Source organism: Acomys minous (genome assembly GCF_964271855.1).
Source record: "Acomys minous genome assembly, chromosome: 1".
NCBI lineage: Eukaryota > Metazoa > Chordata > Mammalia > Rodentia > Muridae > Acomys > Acomys minous.
Genome location: NC_140483.1, coordinates 41,622,602 through 41,650,268, shown reverse-complemented (window position 1 = coordinate 41,650,268; position 27,667 = coordinate 41,622,602). Strand labels below are relative to the sequence as shown.

Below are 27,667 nucleotides of genomic sequence, written 5' to 3'. Positions count from 1 at the left end.
TATCCCGGGGGCTTCAGTTTGCCTATCCCAGGCCACAGTTTCACTGGGTGATGCTATGAATCCCATCTTCCCCTCTTCAAACTCAAGGGGAACATAGGTAGCCATTTCTTTCTCTATCCTCAGTGCTTCAGTGCTCTTTGATGGCTGCCCTTAGGCTTGTTCAGACTGTGGCAAACTGTCACTCATGAAACACCCCTTGGTCCCTTTGAGTAAGTCACGTGTCCTCTGCTGTGATGGTTACTGAGAGCTCTGTCCGTAGGAGATGATATCTACTGGGATGTTAACACTTATTATAATGGCAGAGATTCTCTCCAGGATGAGATGTCCAGAGAGAAGTGTTTACTGGGGACAAAGGAGATGTTAGCAGCCGTGGCTGTAGGAAGCATGGGGTAAGGTTGGGAGTTCAAGGCAGGTGAGTGACCTAATTAACGATGTGTGCTTTTTGCTTGCCTCTCTGAAACAGTATTCAGCCTTGGGCATTTTATTATACCAAAGCAAGCATTGATTAGGCTAACAAGCTTTCAGATTCCAAGTAAGTGCCATGGCACAGTAAAGCACGGTCCGTTCTGTCTTTAAAGGTGAGCTAAGATGTGTATCTTTAACTTGTGTTTTCAAGACAGAGACGATACCACACAGTGATTTACGGATCACTGGTAGCCGGCCAAATAGCTTCACTTTGGACTTCCTTTTATGTTAAAGATAGATGAGAGACGCCTAGGTCCTCTACATAGCCCCCCTGGAAAGAAAGGAAAGTGAAAAGCTTCAGATGAGCTGAGGATGCACCCCTACACAGTCATAAAGCTGGTTACACTGGCTTTTGAGGGCAGAAGCACAATACTCTTGTTTCCTTTAGAAAGAGTACATGACAGTTTCCTCATGAGTGAAACGTATGGTTCCAAGGCCGAGGGGTTTGTGTCTAGTGAATGAGTACGCAGCACAAAAGCATCTATTTCCCTCAGAATTTGTAGCTTTTATAGAAGAAGAGAATCTCAACAAATGAAAAACAACACTAGATTGCTCTCCCGAACCTTTGCAAGTCCTACTTGGCCAGTGTCACGATGCTTCCCGTTAACAAACCTTCCGTTCTAGTGTCTCTATCTGCGGGATGTATTGATTTAGACAGTTTCAGCAAACTTCCCCATTATCTCAACTCAGGAACAAGAGAAAAGAAAATGGCCCAGCTTTTCCTGCATCCTCTCACTCAGGGTTGTTTCCCCGCCTCCCTCCCACCCCCCACGCCCCCTGTCTGTTCTCCAGCACACACAGTGGCACAGGGCACAGTGCCTTCAATGAAAACGCAAAGCAGCACCGTGGGTTCAGAGTCTCCGACTTAGTCCCATTGCTATGAAGAGAGACGCCATGTTATATAAGAAAGTGTTTCAGTGGCGGGGGAGGGGAGGCTTGCTTACAGTTTTCAGAGGCATAGTTCACTACCCTCACGATGGGGAGCATGGCGGCCCGCACACTGATGGAGCGGTAGCTGGGAGCCACTGCTCCCTGATCCACAGGCAGCAGGAGAGAACTGGGCATAGTATGAGCTTTTGAAACCTCAAAGCCCCACTCCCAGTGACACACTTCCAACAAGGTCACATCTACTTCAACAAGGCCACACGTCCTAACCTTCCTCACATAGTTACACTCTCTGAAGGCTAAGCATCCAATATATGAGCCTCTACCAGTCAGCGTTAGCTTAGCACATGCCCTGTACAGTACCTCATATAGAACATTTAAAGTTGTAACCACCGCCCCGCCCCCGAAATAGAAATTCTCTTATCTCCATTGTATAAGCAAGGCAACTAGGCTTCAAAGAACCCGTGCCACAAAGACATATAAAATTTCTGGACTCCTTAATTTTTACGTAACTGACTACCCATCTGGCCCAAGGAAAGCACCATTCCCATAACTCTAGACCCTCAGCATTAAAATGAGTTAGGAGATTGGACAAGGGGACTAGACTTTCTTAGCTGTTCAGCATCCTTCACAGCTGTTTCATTGCCAGACTTTTATCAAACTGCCAGCATGAGATCAGCATTCATGAGTACGCAGGACAAGATCGAGGAGCAGAGAATTTCTCCAAGTCACTACCTAGCCAAAATGCCTTTGAGCCTTATTGGTCCACAGTAAAAGAAACATTACATCCTTTCCTGAATCAATCAGCCAGGGAACTGGAGACGCACTGGCTGACAGAGGAGCCAAGGCTCATCCTCGCTACTATCAAACTCCATTTTAAATAAATAAAGTTAATTAATTGATTAATTACCTTAATTAAGAGGGAAATTTCAACATTTTAAAAAAATTCTGAAGGCGATAGGGAGGGAGGAATGGGAGGATACAAGTGGTGAGATAACAATTAGGTTCTAATCTGAATAAATTAATAAAATTTAAATTAAAAATAAAAAACAAGTCCTTTTAACCACACCAAAAAATATATTCTGGTCCTGCCATGACAAAATTTAAAGATCCAACTATCAAATAATGTTCTGGGAGACAAAATTAATAAGCTAGTGGGTTGATTTTTTTTTTTTAACCTTCTTTGGTCTGGGACTCAGCTGTTAAAAATCCTATGGGTTTTTCTCTGGTCGGAGTCCCTACACTGTATTGACTGTTCACCAATGGCACAGAGACCCTGTTCTTCCCAAAGCCCTCTCTGGTCAGGGTAAGTTTTCTAACATCTTCTCTTCCCCAGTACCTTTAGCTCTGAACCACCGTGATCACCAGGCAAGGAGCCTGCTGCTGTTTTCTATAGGCCTCTGTCTGCCGAGGACATCATCATCACCTCTGGCTCAGTCTCATTAAGCCTTAAACTACAATCTCCTACTGACACAAGAGAGAATATTACAACTCCTCATCTGTGCCTCCTACGCAGGAGATCCTGAACCTGTCCCAGGGCAGCCAGCTAGCCTTTCATCTCTTTCAAGGCTTTCTCATCCTGCTAACGTGTTGGGTGAGACACGCAACCCAGTTCCTGAGAGCCCTACATCTTTTCCTACTTCCTCCCCAGGCTCCTAAATTCTCCTTGGGATACTTTCCCCTCCAAGTCAACTATTAGGGATCATCTTGAAGCTGTTAGGTACCTGTTCAGGGGACATAGCGTGGCTCAAGTTATTGTCCTCTCAACAGATATTTCTTCTAAGAAAACTTTTTTAAATTAACCACACATGTTTATCATATAAATAGTTCACACATTTTGGAATTTGGTTTGATAATTCACTTTCTCACATTCAACTTCAATAACAAATCAAGCCTCATTTTACCTGTTATCTGAAAATTACTCCCGAGGAATACAAATTGCATTTTCTAAACAGCATGTTGTACAAAAAGATTCGATTAAATGAAGTGAGTTTTTAAATCTCTGGTGTCTAAATGACTTCTTGACGCCACATGACTCAATATGGAAATCGGTATTAAGCAAATCTGTTTCTTTCCATGGGTTCGCTGTGGCAATCAACCCACGTGCAGCCGAAGTATACAATCTGCAGGTCATGACTCCACTGGACACCAGAACTATCACAGCCCGAGTGGCCTAGCTGGTTTTGACAATGCAGCTAACAAAGTAGGCCTATTTTACTAAACTGACCTCATTCACTTGCTTTTTGTCCAGGTGGAACACTTGGCCAGAACTTGTAGAGGCAATTTCTTCATAGACTTTGTAGCCAATATGGTTCCTGTCATCACAGTCCCCAGTGAGCACAAATACCACCTGAGAGAGAAGTAGAAGGGAGGTTAAGAGGTTTCCAGGACTCAAAATTATAGTTATTAACACCTGTTGTGTGCTAGCACATTGCTAAGCATACATGATAGTTATTAGCCCTATATTCTGTTTAGCCATAGGCCTGCACAGGAACATAGTCACCTATATTTTATAACAAGTTTGACTATGGAAATAAGACCAGGACTACGCTAGCTTGCACAGTGGCCTCGATTCCCTCCTCTCATCAAGCATTCATCCACACTGTAAATAATTATAAAAATCTTCTTACTAAAAATGTATTGTTGATACTGTCATCTTTGGATCTTAGTTTGGCCATTCTGCCTTGAGGTGGAAGAGCCATTCTACAACTTATGTGTTTCAACGGACACATAAGTTGTTTTTTTTTTTGTTTTTTTTTTTTTTTTTTTGCATTTCCACTCAACCTGCCATGGCCACAAGAAGGGCATGCCTAAATTGACCTCCATGATCATTGTAAAAGAAAACAATATACCCAAAGCCCAGTACCTCAACATCCTATGACTCATGAGCAAGCATTACTCACCTAGGCTAGCCAAGGTGTGCTAACATGAGGAAAGCGATATAGTCTGTGCTCTAAATTGCTGAGTTTTGTTACATAGCAATAACTAACTGATAGTATTGGATAGCTAATTCGGGGAAGACCTCCACAGAAAGTGGTGTTTGAAATATATGCCTAACACATATGGTCAGATGCTAGTAAGTACTTTAATTTAATCTCCACTCATTTCTTCTTTCTATTAGAAGCCAAAGTATCAATAGGAAGTTGATAAGTATAAATTTACTACACTGAAATTGTAATATGTATGTGCATATTACAAAGGTTGATGTGTAGTCAGATGTTCATGAATATTGATATTTATCTCACACAGAATAGTTAAAAGGGACCCGCAAGCCTGCATGTGTGTCAGACAAGCATGTCTGGGAATGGTGTCTACTTACTTGAGATTGCTTCTGTTGAATAAGCTGCAGCACCTCATGGGTGAGCCGATAATCCTTGGACCGTGCATCAGTGAAAACATAGATGAAAGAACCAGGAAGAGAAATTTCCAAGGCAATTTTTATAGCTCCAATACTCATTTCTGGACAATCACCACCTCCCTGTTGAACAGAAAACAAGATGAAGTCGTTTTATGAAGAAATGGGTATTTTTGTCCTAAGTGACTTTAAATTTTAAAAATTAAACAATCTCTCTTTACTAAATTGTGAAAAATTCTTCCTAAGTCACACAATTATCAAGTGAAGAAGCAGAGATTGAACCCAACCCTGCCTGGTATGAGGCTTTTATTGATGTCTATTCTACAGACAAGAAGGTTGTGTAAAACGCTCTCAAATCAGAGGAAGAAAATTCTAATAGTTCAGGGCACCCACAAAATACTGTATTTGTTGAGTTTAACTATGACTCATTTTTCTTTCTACTTAACCCCATTTTTATTTAATAGTTCAGCAGTGTTCTGCTATTGTTTGATGAATGAAAAGATATGTGAATGAGTAATGAGTGAGTAAACAAGAAAATAGTATTGTTAAAAAATCTGGGCGTAGTCTAGGTACACTCGATGCATCCTATCTGAACGTCATTCAAACTCAATCTCTCCCATTTCATGTGATGTCATTCCAGAGCTGAAGGAACCCTCTGAAAGTTCAAGGAGGAAAATGCCTCTTCAATCACAAATGGGAAAAGGAAATATTTAAATATGTATGTATGCATGCATACATAGAAATGCATGTACATATATGTATATTTCTAGATATATTTATTATAAACAGCATATGAAACTTCTTCCATCTTTCGCTTTCTTGCTTACTGTTCCTCCCCTCTCTGTCTCTGTCTCTCTCTGTTGCTCTCCTCTCTCTCTCTCTCTCTCTCTCTCTCTCTCTCTCTCTCTCTCTCTCTCTGTGTGTGTGTGTGTGTGTGTGTGTGTGTGTGTGTGTATGTATCTTGTCTTTCTTCCCTCCCTCTCTGTATGCAGTGAAGTTTAATATTTAAAAGAAGAAAATAAACATGACTGGATAACCTAAATATGTCACCTAAAACCACAGAAACATGGACCTACACAAATTAAAGAGAGAATGGAGGTGAACTGCATCACACAATGACGTGAACAATTCCCAAACAGTGGAACAGGAAGGGTCTGGTTTTATGATCTTTTGTGTTTTTCTTTGAACTTTAAAATATAACTGATCTCTATCAGTAGGAGCATTCCTGCTCAGTCTTCTGATATTCATTTCATCTTTATAATTCTACAGATAACTCCAATGTGTTAAGTTGCAGAAGACACTTCATATGTAAAAATATGTACTGACCAAAAGAGAGAGAGAGAGAGAGAGAGAGAGAGAGAGAGAGAGAGAGAGAGAGAGAGAGAAGCATGTGACCTTTGCACAGTAAATGTTGCTTCTGGAATAAACTTTGAAAATACTCTGGCCTCAGAGTTACAGTGATAATGATGTTCAATAATGAATTCCTGGAAAGCAAGATTATACAGTGAGTATAAATCTTATCAATGGAGGAAGTAATAAAACACAGATTGTCTTGCTGTCTTTTCTAAATACAAGACAGGGTGGGAAGAACACTGAAATAAACTGAACCTTTGAACTCTGAGGAGTTAGAGAAACTTGAGGGCCCTCTCCAAACCCTAAAGGGAAGATGTCATCAAAAGAAAGGTCAAGGGGCAAGGCAGGACAACTTTAGGGCAGGCACGGTTCCATAGTGCATTCTTCTCATCAGCCCATTTCATTTCTCCTCATGATTATTTTCAGCAAACCAGGCCTTCCTTCTATCACTTGTCTTTCAGGACATCTAACTCAATGTTGTCAAAAACTGACAAATTCCAAAATAATTCACTTTTAAAAGTAAAGTCTTGCTCTATGGCTCCAGCTGTCCTCTAACTAATGATCTTCCGACCTGGACTTCTGTAAGAGTTGGATTTACAGGTCTAGGTCACCATGCTCAACTCTAAGAACTTTGCGTTGGAATTTCACATCTTACTCTTAGTCTACCGTGATTGTGTTCTGCTGAGTTTAAGCCTGGCTTCATACACAGTGCCCTGGCACAGAAGCCACATGCTGAAAAGGACTTATTTGTTCAGTTTACACTTTACATGGAAAGTTGAACTGTGGGCCTCCGTTTCAATTCATCAATATTTTAGAGCCCTCAGTTGTAAATAGTGCCACTGATGCTAGACTAAGAGAGCATAATGTACATGTGGAAATGATTAGGTTATATTGAGTCTAATTTAAACTGCGTCAAAAGCAAGGCTAAAATAAATCAGAGAAACTACAGAGTTCACAGGCACATGTGCTGCCCTTCGTCCCTCGTAGGAAACACAGCAAGGATGTTCCCAGAGACAAGGAGAATACTTCACAATCCAAGCCTCAGAGTTCCCAAGTCATAAGAATACATGTCACATATCTAGGAGAGTGATACAAATAGATGATGAAATAAATTTAAGTAAGATGGGTTCTCAAATTAAAGCCTCAGCGGTGGACATTTATGCTGGCTGCCCTGAGTAACAACCACCATTTCCATGCTCCAGGCTATCACCTGTCAGTCAAGAACACAACTCATCAACAACTTGCTGGAACTTTTATGGGAAATGGAGCTTTGTTTGCTGAGCCCCAGAAGTGGTTCCGTTTATTACAATTCAAATATTCATAAAGTATATATGATGTTTCAGGCACCCAATATCTTAAATTATGTATTTTAATGTTCCCCAAATTCAGGAGCATCTTCATCACTCACAAGAGTTGTAACATAAAGCAGTCCGTTGAAGAAGGCAATGACATAGCGGCCACCAAGCATAACATACGTGGCACCTGACATCATCCACATTCCTGAAGGCATGTGGACAAACACAGGCTTAACTGCAGGCAAAATGTGGAGCTGGAAAGTGATATCTTGGTATTCCCAATTTCATCCTTCATAGCACCCTCCCTCCGTGGCTTTATCTATTTCTTATAAAATTACTTCCTTTGTTCTTCCAGAATCCTGTGCTGTTTTATTGTGAACTCTTTCCCCATCATAACTCTACATGGAGTGAATCCTCGGTCTTGCTTGCTAGATGTCCACATGTGTTCAGAAGACGAGATACAGAGGGGCTGGCAGGGAGAACTAGTGTTCTCTTGGCCGCTGCCATTTGCTGCGCTGAAGACTGGGCATTCGTACTGCCAAAGCTTTCTCTGGGAAACGTGGTGTTCTCCCAGGCCTGCCTCGTGCTCTCTCCTCTATGCTACACTTCAACCTGTCCATCAAAGTCTCTCTATCAAATAAGCAGTAATTCCTGAAAAAGAGTGCCTGTGCTATAAGTCTTAGGAAAAAATACTTGTAATAAAGTTGACCTTGTTACATTAGTAGGTAAAATACATAATGTTACATAGTGTAATATGGTATATCATGATTAAATTATAGTTCCTGCTGTTAAATTGCCTTTTGAAAAAAAAAAGTCTCTCTTCGTTCTGCTCCAATACTCACAGGCAGGGTTTTAATGCTCTGCAATACACTTGGTGACATTTCTATTATAGATTAATCAATGAAGAGTGTAATGCTGACTCTTTTTCTCTAACATGATAAAATATACATTTATACTAGTTATTTTATGACATTGGTGCCAATACATTTTTCTAAAAGATGTTTATAATTCATAAAGATTTCACAGCGGGAAGTTTTATAAGGATAGGGTTTATGGTCAGTAAACAACCAATAAAAACAATCTGCTCAAAAAGGGAGCACATTTGCAACATAGTAGACAAAAGAGGATTATTAAAAATCAACACATACAAAAAAAGATGGAGACTTGGTTTAAAAGTTTATATGCAGAAACCCAAGGGACTTAGCTGATGACTAGACCACTATTCACTAATGGGATGTGCCTGCCAAACAGAGCAGATATGGGGCTCCGTCATCACCAGAGGGCCCCAGATGTGGCTATATGCAGTCCCAGGTCTCATCTTCTGACAAAGGCCAGGACTCCAGTCCCTAGCTAAAACTGCTTGGGTCTGGCCTATTGATAGTACCCTGGGAAGGAGCCAAGCATCTGACAGGGAAATTTCAGAGACAATATTCAAAGTCAATTTTGGTTCTAAGGCTCTAAAATTAATCTTCATTTTTTTTCAAGATCCAAGAAATAAAAATAAAGGTTTCTTAGAGAAATAGTTCATTTTGATCTATTTAGACTGAGAAGAAACCTCTCACTTTCCCCTTATATCTATTTTGTTAGAAGAAACACTTTTATTTCACTCTAGTAAAGTGAAATTTCTGCAAGGAAGCATTATGACTTTCAACTGTTGTCTAAAACCAGACAGAACCACATCTATAAATTACTGTGGGGAACAGACAATTCTTTGGTGGGTTAAGTGGCGATGAAGTCAAGGCATCATGTGTTAGTGGATTGTTTTCTCGGGAGCCTGAAGTGTTTATTTTGCAGTGTGCCATGTATTTATCCTTAAAAAGTCTCACACAAGTGTTCTTTGAAAGAAAGATCAAGAAACTTCTCATCGTAATCCACACCTACCCTGCACTAGCCATCTGTATATTTTGTTTCGAAACAGGCACAAGATGCTTCTATTATCTTTGTTCTTTGATGTTAACCCAAAAGATTATTAATAAATCAATCATTCATTTAGTTCAGGATATGGCCCCAAAATGAGGAGCTAAAAATGATTTACACAATCTATTGGTGACCTCTACTCTCAGCCTCTTTCATTCACCTTTGAGGATAAATGGTAATTTATTCCTCAGGAATTTTTAATCTTTCATAAACTCTCACACAAACTCTAAGAAGCAAACCAGGTACCAAGATGTTTCATTTGTCCACAGAGATGTTATAAAATACTAAAATTTGCACCACCACTATCACCACCACCACCATCATCACCACACCACATAAAAATGTACCTGTAATCACTCTTAAGTAAACTTTGTCTCTCTAATTTAGTAAAAGTGTTCTGAGGAGAGGGAGTAATTTCCTAATTCTAATTAAATTTGCCATTTTCTGCTAGTAATTTTAGGTGAGTTAATTATTCAAAAGCAGTGGTGAAACTGAAAAAGAAGCAAAAATAATTGAGAAACAAATCCACTTTGATAAGGATAAGGTCATTCCTAAGCCCCATCTGTCATTAATTATCTATCTTTCTGCTTTGAATTAAAATAAAGAGAAATTATGTAAATAAATATGTTAATTGATTAGATTAACATGGTTACTTAAAGCAATAGTTGGAAGGATATTAATATTAGGAAGTTTTAAATTGAAAGAGGGACTTTGAAACACTTTCAAAATTTTCCCTACAGCACACATTCCATAACTAATGCAAATTAATGTCATAAGTATTTGGAGACTATTTCTCTTACATAAACACTGCAGAGAACAGCAGCCAGAGAGACACCATTTAGAGCAGATGCCATGGTACTGTTCCTGAAAGTGACATGTGCATTACAAATTGGACTTTTTAATAAAATTATTTCCCTCAAATTAAACAGTTAAAAGTACAGGCTATTCTTTTAGAGTATGTATTTTATAAAAAACATATAGATGTAAATATATTGATATATTTCATACATAATAAATATATAAGGTACATAAGTCAAATTCATATTAAAATAAATTATTTATATAAAACTTACATAAAATATTTACATAATTTAATCTACATCTATGGTGATATATAACCCCTTCTCTTTTTTTGAGCAGTTTAATTCTGTCTCTTTATTTGGCATCTTAATTTTTTCAGTGATGGATCTAGAAGTAAGAAGCACACTTGTTTAGAGCTGTGTGAATTAAAATACAAAAGCTATATAAAGTGCTTCCTATCTGGCACAGCGAATTCTTTTAAAGTTGGTATTGTCTTGGCCTCCCTTTGAGAACACTATTTGCCAGCCTAGCCACAGTGTCCCATGGTCTTGGTTGGCAAGTTTTAGTATCAGCCACTTTTCTGGGGCAAGAAAACATTTCCCACACAAACCCATCTGCTGCACTTATTACTTTATGTTTGTCCCTCTGTCCCTGTAAAGGTTGAGGGAAATCAGACCCCATCTTGATCTTAAATTTCTCTGCTGTTGCTAATGTCAGCATAAAGGTCCCACATACATTTAGTTGTTTCAAAAGTTGATTCCATTAAATGTCACAAAAGAAAAATAAGTTCTGTAGAGAGCTTTGCAATTTGAGAGGATCAATAATATATACAAAAGTTGTAAGTGCTAGTCAATTAAATAGAAGTCTTTTGGTTATTATTTTTGTGGAATATTTTTGGTATTTCAAATGTTTGACTAATGTGCTTTTTGTTCTTTAAAACATTTGGATAAAATACTTAGAAACATAACAGTGCCAATAATATTTTCTAAAACTCAACAGGCTTTATAGTTGCTTATGAAGAATGTGACCCAAGGCCGCACTCTTCTCTACATACTTACAACTTTATTAATTGCCAAGCTCTGTGTGATCTGAATACCATTTGTCGCCATTTGTCTCTCTCTCCTTCCCCCAGAGAGAAAGTCCGTTTGCCTTTCAACCTACTTTTCTTGTCAAGCAGATGAACAGAAATAAAATGCAATCAATACAATCAATGTGATGATTTAAGTGTAGGGGCTTCTGTCAGCTTTTCTTAGAAGTATTGGATTAGCTTTCTTACTCCATTTCTCAATGGAAAAATAAACTAAGACAGATGCAATGTTAATGGATGAGTATTTGATGTACTTCAAGCTGAATTCTTTTTTCTTAATTCCAAAACCAATTTAAATCTGAAGGGAATGTTTTTAAATGTTTGCTTTTCCACAGGTCCAAACTAAGTTTTAATAGACCAGCAATCCTTCCTGTACTTGATGCTAGTGATTTGGCAGGGGTGGGGAAATTGTACCCAAAATAAGATGTACTACCCCACATGAAAATTTTATAAAATATATAACATACTTAGTTGCTCATACTAATTTATAAAACAATAAAATATTCTCCACAAAAAGAACAAAAACAATATATAGTTCTTATATTAAATGTAAAGTGTTAATGCAGTCGAGAGTTGTGTGGGTTTTTTTTTTAATTTGACCCTTTTTTCCTTTAATTGAAAAGAGAAGCATTCACTAGAAACTTTCAAATTAAAATATCCCCACGGTATCCTTGACGCTTGTAATAGTACTCAGTGTTGAATGAAAGGAAAAATTGAGTATATGATTCCTTTCTCAACAAAATATTCTAGTTGAGTCCTTGTGGGTCTTACAACAACCCAAAGCCAAAACAAAACAGCAATAAATAATAATGAATAATATGTGCCTCACCCAGAGCAAATGTCCAGAGACACAGACACCAGCTCCAGTTCCAAGAGAAAGTTTTTTGTTTTGTTTTGTTTTGTTTTGTTACTGGTAAAATCAAGCAACCTTGGATATCGACAGCATTGGATTCAATTCCAGAGGGTGTTGGGAAGGATTCTGCCAAACTAAGTCAACAGGGCTTGAGTCAGGAAGCAGAATCCTTCACCCTGGAGACAAATGGCACAGGGAGGTGACAGGCACTCCCTGAAGATTCTTCAAAACACAAGCGGGGAGAGGCAGGAAACAGCAGTGCAGTGCTAGGTCTCATTTGGAATGTAGCTATTTTCAGTCTGTTCAGACTTTGGTGAATATAGTTCAGCTGTGTTCTTACAGAGAAATAAGCGAAAACAATAAATCTCTTGCTAATGGGTCCTCAGCTTGAAATCTCCCTTAAGTGGCCTTTCTGGGTCTCTACAATATAATGAAAACTGAAATTGGACTTTTAAGCTATCTTTTACACTACTGAGTTTAAATCATTTTGATATAATGTTGCTGTTAATGCTCATTTAAAGAAACAAAAAAGAAGGGTCCTTCATTTATCCAACAACTATTTAAAACCACACCCTACTACCCTAGTTCATCCTGCAGGCAGCGTGCAGGCTACAGTAAGAACTACAAGCTCTTGTCCCCAGGGCTCACAGCAGAATAAGGGAACTCCTCAAGTCATAATCCCTTAACAGGACAAGCAATTCTACAAAGACTTTTTCCTTGGAGAATCTGTTTAGCTCTGTACCACAGTTTTTAATTGGATTGTTTGGCTTGGTGGTGTTTGACTTCTTGAGTTCTTTGTATATTTTGGATATTAGCCCTTTGTCAGATGTAGGGTTGGTGAACATCTTCTTCCAGTCTGTAGGCTGTCCTTTGCCTTACAGAAGCTTTTCAGTTTCATGAGGTCCTATTTATTAATTGTTGATCCTAAAGCCTGAGCTGTGGGTGTTCTGTTCAGGCAGTTGTCTCCTGTGCCAATGAGTTCTAGGCTCTTCTTCCTCTAAAGAGTTTTTCGATTCTAAGGGAGAAAACAGTGACTAGATATTAAATAGCAAGTTAAGGACAGTTGTACCAACATGCCATAAGGGCATAGGGATGGAGGGTTACTGATAGGGAAGGTGACGAAATCAAGGGATGCTTACGCAAATTCATTTATGAATTCAATAATTATAACTCAATTCGAGGTGCACATCAAGACAGGCACAAACAGAAGCAACCGTAAAGTTCCCAATCAAGCTGTTCACCTAACACATCAACTAATTAAACATATTTCAAACTGCGATTTGGTCTGTGCTCATGTGCATACATGCGAGCCTACTCTAATGCTCAGAGGAGTTAACAATGTATGATGTCTAACGTATGCTGTTGCCAAACATGTTCCTTCTATGCAAATATGACACCTGCTCTATGACAAAGAGGTAATGAGATAAGAACAAGCCTGGAGGATAGAGCGGGCCTCTCTGAAGAAATCACATTCAAGATAAAACTAGCATTTTAAAGATTTTTAAATTGTATTAAAGGGATGCAGAAGAGAAAGGATTCAAAGACAGGAAGTTCTGATGCAAGGAGGGCGAGGACACAGTTCCAGGGAGGTGGATCAAGTCTCTTGAGACAGAACCCAGAGCCTGGGTTAAAGAGTGGCCAAGACAGGGATAATAGGAAGACAATTCTCAGTTGCTCCAACTCATATTTGATGAGACTCATCAGGGGTGAAGTCAATAATAGTGATATGCAAAAATGTTCAGAGATGTGTTCTGAGACTTTCATCTACAGAATCAAGAAGGGTCTAAAAAGTAAAAGGAAGAGCAAAGTCAAAAAGCATCACTTAGGTGCTTTTCTTCATTACTTTAGACTAGTAAAGTCATTGATTTTAAGATGGTGTCCGGCTGGGTGGTGGTGGCGCACACCTTTAATCCCAGCACTCAGGAGGCAGAGGCAGGTGGATCTCTGTGAGTTCGAGTCAAGCCTGGTCTACAAAGTGAGTCAGGGACAGCCAAGACTACACAGAGAAATCCTGTCTCAAAAAACAAAAAACAAACAAACAAACAGACAAAAAAAGATGGTGTCCAGAGAGGTAAACTCTACAGATTTAAAGATATTTATGAAGTTTAAAAATACTTTATGAGGGTTAGTGTGAGAAGTCTATTAACAACAAATCAAATATCTGGTTAGATAATTACAATACTATAGCAACTTTAAAACAGGAACAAACAGGAGGCAAAGACCAAGGATTAAGGGCCAACTTTGGACAATCATAGAAGGAACTATCATGAGTCTCATTTTAGAGGATCTGTCCTCAAAAGAGTCTAAGGTTCAAATCTAATGTGACCGTGTACAATTTTACCTAAGGAGTAGCCATAAAATGAGGAGAAAGGGGATTCCAGTTCCTAAACCTTGATTATTTGCTAATCAGTTTGACAGACAGAGGCATTGGCAAGAAGTTTAACCAAAAGATGAAGGAAGAAAAATAGAATCGATGAGGAAAAAAAAAAAAAAGAAGTGCCCAAGGGGAAAGGAATGATATTATGAAGGACATAGAAGCCAAAGGCTTCTTTTCTATGTGCCTGTACATGAAACTGAAGTCACTCACTTACTCTGAGTAGAACACTTGCTGAAATAGCAACTATTACAGGATTTATAATAGTTATGGGATAAAGGTAAGAAGTGTGAGTAAGATTTTAAATTCTCAGTAAAAGGAACTGGAGGTTGAGTTGCAAAAAGAAACACAGTAGAACTGTGAGAATGCAAGAAAATGTGGCTACGGTTTCATTACGTCCCGCTGCTGGGCATCATAAAATACTCCCTATGGGTAGGAATGCTGAATCCTGCCCACTTCTCATCCCTTCCTGGCCACTCACTGCCCAGGCTTCGCATTCTGTCTCAAGGGACTTGCATAGGTCTTCTCTATGAATGTGCTCTTGCTCTTCTCCTGGGGCTTGTGTACGCTGCTCTCTTCACTGGAAATTCCTATATTTAAATTCCTTCTCTGTTGCACTCATTTAACAGAATTTATAATCTTAAATGCTCAACGTCTCAGCTTGAATATTATTTCCTCGCGAGACTTGTTCTTATCTCATAGAGCAGGTGGTATATTGTGCTTTCTGGTGAGACTTTCGCAGCCCTTGGCAACTGGTGGACACACACGAACAACGCAGATGGTCAAGCCACTTAGAAATGGGGTTTGGCCTTTGGAACAGAAGAGCACTTCACTAGGGAAGACAAGATAATGTTTTAAAATGATAAATCTCTGAGCTAGATTGGCAGAAGGTGAAAACCCGAAAGATCCGATGGCCTGGGAGAAAGTGTATGAGCCAGCAGACTGACCTTGCTGGTGGGCATCAAGAGGCAGACACTGCACAGGAAGCTGCACCGTCGTTATCTCTGCGGATGGTGTGTGGATGGAGACTGAGATGTTTACATTAGTTAATTGGGAAACGGAAGAGTTGAAATAGCAGTAAGATCCAGGGTGTTTGTGGGAGTTCAGGACTAAAATGTGGTGGAAAACGTCCACTGGAATGGGCCAGTGCATCAGGGAGTGTGGAGGTGCTATCAAACGAGGGTATTGCCAGGCACACTCGAGGCACTGGGCACGGCAATAGCCCTGACGGGAACGGTAACTACGAACAAGCTACTATGGGTCTAGAGGAACCATGGAAAGTGGCAAAAGCTCTATAAGACGGGAGCAGCGGAAGTTCCTGAGACAGTGTGGTAAAGCGGCCTCCCAGAAGCAAATTATTTTTTAATGAACGGAGTTAGGGATAATCTGAAGTCAGCACAAAGAGGGCAATACATGCCAAGCAACTCTCCAAGTGCTGCTCTCACAATGACACTTCAATGAACGCTAAGGGCCTTTTCTATTAACCATAGGATGTTTACACACCAAATTTTGAGGAAGGAGAATCACAATTTCCTTAGTTATGTCTTTTATGCTGTGAGAAAGAATCACTAACGTTTTTCTTGTGTTTCAAAGGGAAGGACCTATCTAGGTCAGGACTCAGCAGATGCTTTCTATAAAGAAGCCAAATAGTCTCCTTCATAACTTCTCAGCTCTGTTGTTAAGGGCAAAGATGGCTGTAGGTGCTGCCCAAATGAACTTACTGTATCATCTTCTGTGTCTATTGCTTAATTCATTCTACACATGGGTGGGGAAAGGACATGACATTTCTTGAGTCTCTTGGGAGACAACAAGTACTTCCTTCAGATTTTAAAAAAATGAGAAGAGTTGGCCAAAGAGAAATCATATTCCATTTCACTCACCTGAACATACAGTTCTCTGAGTTCATACTGAAATTTCTTGGGATCTGTGGTAATTGTCACTGGACCGATTTCTGTGAAAGAAAATGGTATAGATCAATGATCAGTAACCATTAACATTAAAGGCTATACTGTGTTTGCACATGTCTTTTTTTCTATGTGCTATATAATTATTGTCTAATAACTTGGACAATGCTAAAGACTCACTTTATGGCTACCAAGAGATAGTTTATAATTTACTATGAGTTATGCATATCTAAAAAGTACATTTTTAACCTTAGGAAACACAGGGGCTAGAAAGAAATGGCAAGAGATCTCAAATCTAGTTTTTTTTTATTTTCATCAGCAAGAAAATAATTATTGAGCACATACATGATGGTTCAGACCTAAGTGAATCAATCATACATTCACCCTATGATTCAATTTTCCACATTATAGAGAAAATTTCATCTCAGTTCAAAATAAAAGTATACTGCTAAATAGAACAAAAAAGGAAGAGAAATAGAAAAAGAAAAATAACTATTCACCATGCAGCCCACAAGATTTCTTAGTAACTTTGAGAGGCACAGATACAAAGGCATTAGCCATGCAAGGACTAATCCTTGCAACTTCTTTCCCTGTGGTTGGAATAAATAGGCCCCATTACCACCATTCTCCTGAGCTATCTTGGGTCACAGTTACCTTCAGGGCTGTGTTCCCTCCAAGAATTCCCTGAGGGACTAATCAAGCCACCATTTCCCATGAAAAGCCATGGCTTGTGACTTAACTCATATGAAAAGAAATGATCCAGATATCAGCCTTATGAAGATGATTATAAACACACATGCACACACATACATGCACACAGATGCACACATTATTTTTGGCAAATACAAAACGCTTGGAACAACTATTTTCAATATCTAAAGCTTATTCTTTAAAAAAAAACTTTTAAAATACATGATTGAAAATGTCCATGTATAGATACCATTCACCTTTGTGAGAAGTCATCACATGTATTGGAGCAATGGTATTAAATTTCATCTGGGTATCATGCAGAAAGACATAGCATTTAAATTCCTAGAGTAGATGAAAAGTTTTCGATTTTGTGTAAGGAAGGTATAGCATGCACTGAACATTGGCCACACAAAACTAGAAAGATTCTCACTAGTTGGCTTTTATAAAAGATGATCTAGTTTCAGAACCATATTGGATTTCATACTTCAAAGGATAATAGCTAATTAGCCAGGCCTTCTATAACGTGCTACATATGGCTTGAAAGCAGATGGCAGAATTTTTTAAATAATGAGATAAATTGGAAAGAAGCACAATTTCTCTGCCATGACCTATGTAATTTTTCTTAGAAATGGCACAGGAAAAAATATCTTGAACCTTCCCTATAGATTAGACACCTTGCAATTTGCAAGAGAAACGGAGAGCTGATTGGCTAGGCCGTGTGAAAATGCAAACATCTGCATTCCACACAAAGCAGAGTGGCCATTAGCCATGTTCTGAGTGTATGGAAAAACGAGGGAAGCCTATTCCCTCAAGACTAAACAAAGGCATACTTTGCAAAGGAATGCAAAACAATGACTGGGCATGCCAGACAGTTACACCCTGACAGATGAATTGTCAACAGCACTGTCAAGCCAATCTTCTATGTTCCTGCATGGCATACTACTAAAGTCATTCTAGAATGCAGAAAGGGATGCAAAGAAGATGGTGGGAGGGTGGAACTATAAAAGAATAAAGGAAAAAAGTGAGGAATGTAGCTTGCAAACGTGGCCTCTCTAATGCTACAAAACTAGAAAATAAAGGGGGTCTGCTTACATGCTTTTCTTTAAGAATTGGGGTCAGGGGCGCTATTAGAGGAAGAAGCCTTCATTTAGTTACCCAGAGACTGTCAAATGTACACCTGTTTTCAAGCAAGATCAGTATCTGTTCTAACGTTCATTAATAAACATTTTTGCAAACTACTCTGGACAGCCGAGATAAATCTTATATCACTTATGAGAAATGTTCGGGAGAGGTAACGGTTTGCCAAGCTGCCATATTCCTCCAGCTGGAAGCATCCTTTCCAAGTTTTAAAACACTGAATGATACGACTGCTTGGCGAACACAGCCTTCCTCCTCCCTTGGAGCCCTTGCTTCCATTCCAGGCTTTCCCTTCACTTAACAGAGCAGCCCTGTGTCTGTGTGTCACTGGCAATTTCCTCTTCCTCTTCACTCATGTTGGTTTCATTTCCTGCCAGGCTTTCCATGATGTTCAGCAGGTACGACTCTGTCCTCCCTTCCAGCCTGAATGTACTCTTTACTGTTCACAAAATTCCATGGGAACTCTCAAAGGCAACCCAAGCTCTCCTTTCTACACTTTGTTAGCATGCCTTAGCGTGAGCCTGTTGTGTTTCTCACCATCCCCATGGCCTTCCCCTGGCCTTCCTCTGCTCAGGCATATCTCTACATATAAGGTCTCATTTAAATCCAATCTCTTGGATGTTTTGCCTTTTCAACAATGTCCTTTATTGTTATCTTAATGCTTTTGACTGTAATAAAGACAATGGAAGACTAACGTGGATATTTAGCACAATGCAGAAATCTCCTCCCCATTACTCTATAAATCTGGGAGTTGTTAACACTGAAACTTCAATCCAAAATAACCATCAATTTCACAAGATAATTACAGAGGTAAAAGTCCCTTGGTTTCATTCTTTTATCCTACAAACAAGAAATTTTGAGGTCCAGAGAAATTTTGAGGTCCAGATGAAACTGAAAATTTTGGGTGGCAAAGAAGTAAAGACAGCTAACACTTCCTATACTGATGTATCTAGGCAGCTCACCAATTACTTTATTATGCAAAGCATGTGTTATGAATGATTGTAGCATTGCTAATACTGTCTTCCTTGACTCTGCACCATAGATGGGATGGGCCATCATTGGAATCCCAAGCTGGATGCCCAGAATCCTTTATCGTTTTATGCTATGATATTTTCTTAATAAACAATATAAAACTATCTCTTTTGCCAACTAAATATTGTAATCAAACACAAAAGGAACTTCACTGGAAAATCCCTGCTCAAACCTACTTAAAACTCCTATCTGACAGTTAACATAGACTTTGCTCTCAAAATTTTCATAATCTAGCAGAAAATGTAAAATGTAGATTTATAACTGTACTACAATGTAACAAGTAGACAAATAGAATTATGAGAAAAGTAATGTAAGAACACTATTTTTTTTAATATTTCATTTGAGGGAAAGAAATGAAGAGAACTGAGCGTGGCAGCATATGCTTACAAACTCAGCGCCTGGGAGGATGGATTGGGTGGAGCTCAAGTGTGAGAACAATCTACAGGCTACCTAGGAAGTCTATGTTTTGGTCACCATACTTCAAAAAAATAATTAAGGGATATCTCATCCCAAAAGGGAAAACTGTAGGTTTCAAAGTAGAGGCCAAATGAGATCCCTTTTAATGTGAATTTCTTTTAAAGTCCATTCATCAAATTTCCAATGCATTCTTATGTTGAGTCATTTAAGTTACTACCTATGACTGTGCTTGCAAGTATTTTTCCAGCTCACAAGAGTTCATAAGATACAGTGTCCACCTCAGAGCCTGAGGTAGGCAGCATAGACTAATGAGACAAACAAGCAAAAGTTAGGTGATAAAGCCGCCACTGGGGTGGGGGTGTGGCCTCGTATCATGTCCCTGCAACAGCATCTATCACAGGATAATGGTTGCTAAACCATTTTATGTCTCCTTGCCTTAACCATCTGCACCTAGAGAGGATGAACTCAGCGAACATTGAATAGAATCTCAAAAGTATTGAAAGACAAGAGGTAGTGAGGGAGGAAAAAAAAAAGTTAAACCAAGGTTTGTGGGCCCAACTTAAATTTTCACCCTAAGCCCATCATGAGGCTCCTTGCTAAGCTCAGATCAGTGACGACAGGTTCATCAACTGAAGACATCTTATGTGTGTTGTAACCACATCATCAAACAAAACCAGGCTTTGTTCTATGAGGAAGTTGTTGGTATATCTAATACTTTAATTTCCACACAATTTATTTTTAAAAACAAATCATTTTGGTAGCATGTATAAAAATATAAGATACATGTCATAATTCTGAAGAGTCCTTTTGATTAAAAAAAAAAGTCATCTGAAACTCTAAGAAGAATTTGCCTCATCTCAGTAACTCTGATATTTCCTGTTTCCTGGGGCTTTATCAAAGGCATTGCATTTCGTTCCAGCATCTCAGCCATTGTTCTCCTAATCTGAGTTGCTGGACATACTTGAGAAAATAATGGAAAGAAATTCACAATGTAATATTTTCTTACATTGCTTCATTTGGCAAGATCCATATCCAGCTCCCCACTTCCTTTTTCCTTTCCACACACAGATTGCTGGCCCTGGGAGTGTTTCCACTTTGCTCGGAGCAGTTTTGTGATAATGAGAGCCTCTTTCTTCCTCACTGCTGCCTGTCTGGGGGTCTGCTTGATTTCATGGCTGCAATCATGGCTTGTGTTTTTCCCCTCAACTTTATGTTCATAGTTGCAAATAAGAAGGTGAAAGTGATGAACAGCGTCAAAGCAACACATGTCAAACAGAGCCTGGCAAATTAAAAGCCAAATTCTACTTAAAATAATAATGAGTATCTTTAAAAAATAAAAATAAAAAAATAAAAAAGTCCCAGGTAGCATCTGAAAAGGGACAAGCAAATAATACACAGAAAAGCAGGAAATGTCCTCAGGATCTGAGAAAGACAGAGTGACCCCAGGGTTCACGAGGAACTTACAGAGGAGGCAGCCAGGAAGGGACTTGGTAGACTTGGAGACTGGGTTAACAGAGTGACAAACAGCAGATAGACCTCCTCAAATTTCCTCTCAGCTTAACCTGGGCTTGATCCATTTTCTAAAACTTGTACTCTCAATTTAAGACAAATCAATGCCAAATGATTTTTTGTGTCCAGAAAGGCTAGTGTACATACGCACATTCAAGGCACTAAAGTTGTTTCCTGAATAAAAATAAAGACATCATGTTTCCTGTTGAGAGATGCAACAGAAATCAGACTCATAATTGTACTCAGTTGGAATTGCATCATTCTCTTTCCAGATTCCTCCCATTGTTGCCCTGCATCATTTTAAGGTGATCTGCATCAAATTGACAAGAGCAGAACTGATGCGTGACTTTGAGCTGAGCTAGTGCCAAGTACATTTCAGGACTCCTTGAGTTGATTACATTCCCCCTCACATTAGAAGAGGCACCTGTAAGGACCACTCAATGGCCCTCCATCACTGTCCTGGCCACAAAGCAATGCATTCGGTACATTTTATAAAAAGTGGACTCACAGCTGATTTCATGAGAAACAGGCAATCTAATATTTACTAAATAGCATTCTGTTCCACTATCAAAAAAAGAAAGTTTCCATTGAACAAATGACTAGTGTGATAACCTTCAGTACATGCATTCAACAAAACTTCAGATAGCATGTATATAATGCCCAGCCTGGTTCAGCTCATTTACTCTGGGCAGCTGAACAGGATGTAGAAAAAAAAATGGTAAATGAATTCAGCAATATTACACAGCTCTTGCAAACAGGAAGCAAAGAAGAATGCCTTCATAATGGCTGTGGAAGATGAGGTAGGCAGAGCAGGCTGCCATCGCTTAGACTGGACTCTAGCCAGGGCATCGGCTTTCGCATAAACAAGCATGGGATTTTAAATGGCAACAAAATTCTGACTTTCAGTTTTGTATGCTCTTCTAAACATAAAGTTAGATTTTTAGCATCGACTATATCTGTGTGCTGATAGGAGAGACTTATATATTGAAATTGTCTATTTAACAAGATTCAATTAAACATTTCTAATATGGTTGAGGTACTATAAAAGCAAAGCGAATAAAACAATGTCGTGCCAAAGGACACGTCTTAAATTTAATAACTATATTATTATAAAGAAATGCTTCTTAAATTTTGGAATCAAGTTGAAACTATTTTGTATGAGCGTGTATGACTTTGTGTATGGGTGTGTGTGAGTATGTGTGTTGTGTTAGTATATGTGTATATGAGATATTGTGTATATGGGGGTATATGAGTGAGTATATGTGTGTGTATGTGTGTAGCATTAATAGGTTTCTGTGTGTATTTTTCAGGCATGCTTACTGTTAGCTATCCTCCCACTCTATCCTTTGCCATACCTTCTAATCCCTGTCCCTAACGCTCTCTGCTCATTAGTCAGCTTTTCCATTTCATGTGTTCATATAAAAGAATTTAATTGGAATTACCCTACACAGAGGATTCTGCTCATCAAGCAATCCATATGTTATCTTAAAATAAAAGCCCGGTGCTGGGTGTGGGTTACCTCACTTGAGTTGTTGATTGGGGGTATCACATACACCACCAAACGAATATGCTACTGACATTGTGTTTGGTTGCCCACCAAAACTTGATGGAAAGCCATCTATTGCTTAAGATACTACACATTTTTGTCAGGCAGGTGATGAGAAATCAACTTGATACTGACCAGGAAGCTTCCTTCATGGTGACTGGTTTGCATAGCACTAGAGATATGTAGGCTGCTGAAGGAGAATTTAATCGAAATTCTCACCCAGATGTTAATTGCAAAAATGGCCAACATGGCATCATGCCCATAAGTGCAATAGTGGCACAAGTATCCAGAGGTTAACCAACCACTTGCTGATTGGATTTAAGGTCCAAACTTATTATTCTGCCAAATGGACATAGTATCAAACTTCCAATTAGTATCTTTTTATCTATAGATTAGTACGGCTCTCAGACCTCACCAGGAAACTTTCACTGTGCAGTGGACCAAGGTTAATGTAGAAACTCACTACTGGTATAACTGCAGAGAATGCCAGTGGAGTGCTCACCCATCAAAAAGGATATCTACATCACGCACACCCAAATCACAGGAACCACTGTGGAAAGGAGGGTAAACAGTTGGCAGAGTCAGAGATCATGAAGAACCAGAGTGAAATAGTGTGTTCTCAACATTACAGGACCTCTGCACTCATGAACTCAAAGCAGCTGTGGTTGCCCACACAGAACCAGGCCATTCAGCACTCTAGCATGGATCAGGGAGGAGATGGCAAGCCTCTATCTACCCCAAAGTGAGGAGCTATTGGTAGCTGATAGCGTCTGGGAGGTCAGCCATACTCCAGTAAATGGGCCCACATGTATGAGTATATAGGCAGCACAAGAACGTGGTGGGTTAAAGACAAAGAAGACAGTGTTATGAGATGGAGTCTTAGGGAACTAGTTAGAGGAAGGGATGGGGGCCACTATGACCAAATTACATCGAAATTCTCAGAATTAAATGCTGAAATTACAAGCACGTGTCAGGACACATGAAAAGACCATGATCTTAATTCTCTGGTGGAAGACCCCCAGCAGAAGCCTGAAGCATGAGGATCTCAAGATTGAGGCTACCATGGGCTGGATAGCAAGGCCCTATCTATGCCCTGTCTCAGAGAAAGAGAGGTGGGGCATTTCATCAAAAGAGATGGAACTGCTGGATCACATGGCAATTCTATTTTTCCTTGTCTTTAAAGGCACCATGCTGTGATCTTCAATGCTACCAAGTTTTAGGATTGGTTTTTTTTTTTAATCAGTGGTGCACAATGTTTCTAGTTTCTCAAAATGCCTCCAACATATGTTTTTGTGGTTGTTGTTGTTGTTATTGTTGTTGTTCCCTACATTAAGCCATTCTAATGTGTGCTGGTATCTCGTTGTAGTTGACTTCTCATTGGTTTTTCTCATGATTAGATGTTGAGGAATCTTTGTAATGTACTTATTGGACATATGAACCTTTTTAAAATGTCTCCTCGGGTATTTTGCAAAGTTTTGAAGCAAGCTGTTGTTTGTTTTGTTATTGCATTTGAGCAGTTCATGTACACCCTTTATTTTAATGTGCTGTCCCATATAAGATATAATGTTCTCCCATGAAGGATATTGCTTTACTGTCGATATATTCTTTGGATAGGTAAAATTTCATTGAAGTCAAATATTTTTTCAAAAATTACTGAAATTCATTTTGAAATTTTAATTGCTCTGTTAGGAGACTCACTCACAAGCAGATCACTGGGCAGAGAATTAGAGACTGTCCCAGTCCCCTCTGAGGACAGGGATTATCATGAAAGAAGAGGTGGAAAGATGGTAAGAGCCAAAGTTAGTAAAAGGATGCTGTGAAACACAACTTTGCATCCATGTCAAGGACGTTTTATACTCACACTGGCTGTGAATGCATTCATAAGACCAGCACAGCATCAAGCCAGTCAAAAGTGCTAACATGAATGGAGAGAGGGCCCCAAAAGTCCAACCCCTCACTGAGGAACTCTTGGCAATTTATGGCTGTTGGATGTGGGAAGTCAGAAGAGCTTGGGTGGGGCCTATGATAGAGTCCTCATGTTCCGATAGCTGGCCCTACATCTACATACCTACTGATGTGTTCAAATTGACCCATTGAACACATTTGAGGTACAGAACATCAGTCTCAAGTACAGGAAGTTGGAAGAGGAAAGTGGTAGGGGGTATAGAAGAAGTTATAGGGCAGGAAATGAGGACTGAATTAATCAAAACATTTAATGCTCATGTATGAAATTCTCAAAACTAAAAACTAAAATTTTAAAAGAAAAAGTAATAATAAATTGCTATGTTAGACAATTATTATTTAACATTTACATCCTTCCAAATAAATACACAAATCAGTTCAAGGGAAGGGAAATTAAGAAAAAATAAATCTTTAGTTAAGACTATAAACTATGTATTTTCCAAGTATTTACAAAAGAATCTAATATTGTTGCGACTTCCACATGTTGAGAGAATAGGCTGAACTTCAGTCTTGATTGTTTCCATAACAATCAAACAAATGTATGCACGCCTTTGATTGTGCTTTCAAGAAAAAATGTAATTAGTGATCCAGATCCATACTTGCAAAGTGTCTTATTTACAAAACTACAGGAGATTGTGTTAACATTCGACAGGTGTTAATGATGTGTGTGCGATTTTCTCTAAATACCCAAGTCAATTCAAGCAACCTTGAGGATGGCTCAGCTGTCAGGGGAAAAAAAAAAGCATAAGCAAACAAATGATTTAAAGGAATTCTTGATTCGAAGGCTCAGAAGTATCTGGGTGTGCCTGGGCAGCTGCATGGATTTATGACCAGGGCATCTGTACAAGGCCCAGCTCTTAGCTGAACCCTGCCTAGAGTCTAATGCTTTGCAGTCACTACTCTGAAAGTACTTTTTTCCTTTGGATTTGTTTTGTAAGGGAAGTTCAATGGGACGGTGGATTTAGGTGATAGGGCTATGCGCCCTAGTTCATGTCTGAGTTGGCCTTCCCACTGTCTTCTTGAGCAGTCCTCAGCCTCAGCCTCTCCTTTTTCAGATTATGCAACCCAGTAACCCAATTGACTCAGGCCAGCTGGCACCTTCAACCCCACAAGGACCAGGGCCTTCAAGGACCATGAATTATCCAAGAGCAGTGCATGGAGAATGCAAACCTTGCTCAGGGCTGACAGAACTACAGCAGTGCCTGAGGCTAAGTCTGAAATCCCTCAAGCCACTCACAAACTCCAGGTCTAAGCACACCCTGGTGGCCAGGTTAAAGACCGCTATGGGTTGCCTAGTCACCAAAAGTTGGGGCTGCTGGAAAGATGTCCAGCTCAAATTGACCCATTGAACACATCTGAGGTACAGAACATCAGTCTCAGGGCTTGAATGATGGGCAGTCTCACATGACATCTCTGCCATGGATCAAGAGCATCCCACATGATGAAGAACCTTCTAGTGCTCATAAGATGCTTCATTTAACCCAGAAGTATCCATGTCCCCCAGATTGCCAGTGCAGGCTCTATACCCAAAGATATGGGGTCACTTTTTTTTTTTGCTTCAAACCCTCTAAAAGCTGGTTCAAATTACTAGCATGGATTTTTACCATCCATCTTTATTTTGTGGAATAAATGCAAATATCAAAGCATTTAACTGGTATGCAGATTTGCTCAAATTACACAATTCATATTTTGCGGCTGATCCCAGATGGCATCTACAGCTGTCCAAAAGAGACAAACACAAGCCAGATTAAGGAATGCTGATGAAAAAAAAAGTTTATAATCCTAGCAATAGTGTGAACATTCCAGGGTTATCATGAAGTTATATTAAATAGGACACCTGATAAAAGGCCTAAAGCATTTTTAATGAAGAGGAATCCATAAGTGCTAAAATATATGTATTCTGAAGCTGCCTTATTGATTTAATTTATTTAAATTGTTAAGTATATATTCTCAAGAACTTCGTGCTGCATTTTAGAAATTGCCATATCATTCTTAAATTTACTTTCAAAACAATAAAGGCAATTAGATCAATGAAAACTGACAAAGAAAACATCATACCTACCAATAAGTGAGATGACAGGAATGCTGCTGTTCAAGTAACTATGGAACAGGGTGGATGTGCACAGAGACAAGTGCATAGAATAGGAATCTTTACTTTTAAAGATCAAACTTTGCACTTGTGAGAAGAAAACTTGATCACTCAGAACCTGGAACCACAGCTCAGAGGAGAGAACCAACTTCCAAAAGTTGTCCTCTGACCATATACTTGCTGAGACAGGTGTGCTCATGCATACACACACACAGATACACACACACACACACAGAGAGAGAGAGAAATAGACAGACAGACAGACAGACACAGACACAGACAGACAGACAAGACAGATGGCCAGAGAAACACAGAGACAGACCAACACACACAAAACAAATAAATACATAAAGAATTTTTAAATTCTAATTTTAATTCATATCTTGCATCATATAGTAAAACAATCTCTAAATGGATTAATTGGGTAAATATAACCATTATAATTACTTAACCAAATCCGAATAAGAATATATGATTAGAACGATGAACCTGGAATGCTCATACTTTTTGTATTACAGGTATTTTAAGTCTGAAAGATACTTGGGATTAAAGTCATTTTCCTGTTACAGTTCACCGGAAAGAAAGACACTGATATTCTCAGGATAGGAAAGAGCAGTGTGAAAAGTTGAGACATGATTAAACTGCACGGTTTTCATTGATCTACATTCAGATTGTAGAATCACCAAGATAGGAAAGATGTTTTCTCCAAAATTGTTAAATACAAATAGGCAAAACATTATGAATGTAACATTTATGTAACTGCTAATTGTTTCGTGGTCCTTCTTGCTGTATGTAGTTTATTGTATATATGTGTGATAATATAAATGTATATGTAAAAGTAAAAAGAAACTGCACTGTTTTCTAAAGAGTGTCAGACTGTAGCTAAGTATCATTGCACATGGAAGCACAAGCCAGCATTTATCTATAAAATTAAGAGGCAAATAGAATTGCATGTGTTAATTGAAATTACTCATAAAGGCACGCAGTAAGGACAAA

General features: G+C 39.0%; 1 protein-coding gene across 3 annotated transcripts in view; it reads right to left on the bottom strand.

The window, feature by feature from the left end:
* HMCN1 (hemicentin 1) overlaps positions 1-27,667 on the bottom strand; it is a 494,329-nt gene that overhangs the window by 295,924 nt on the left and 170,738 nt on the right. For all 3 annotated transcript variants that reach the window (XM_084782016.1, XM_084782014.1, XM_084782015.1), the window contains exons 2-4: positions 16,266-16,336; positions 4,670-4,828; positions 3,578-3,700 (exon numbers count right to left, since the gene is read on the bottom strand). In XM_084782016.1, the coding sequence (XP_084638142.1) occupies positions 3,578-3,700; positions 4,670-4,807 (261 nt within the window). In that variant the 5' untranslated portion in view covers positions 4,808-4,828; positions 16,266-16,336. The remainder of the gene's footprint in view (positions 1-3,577; positions 3,701-4,669; positions 4,829-16,265; positions 16,337-27,667) is intronic.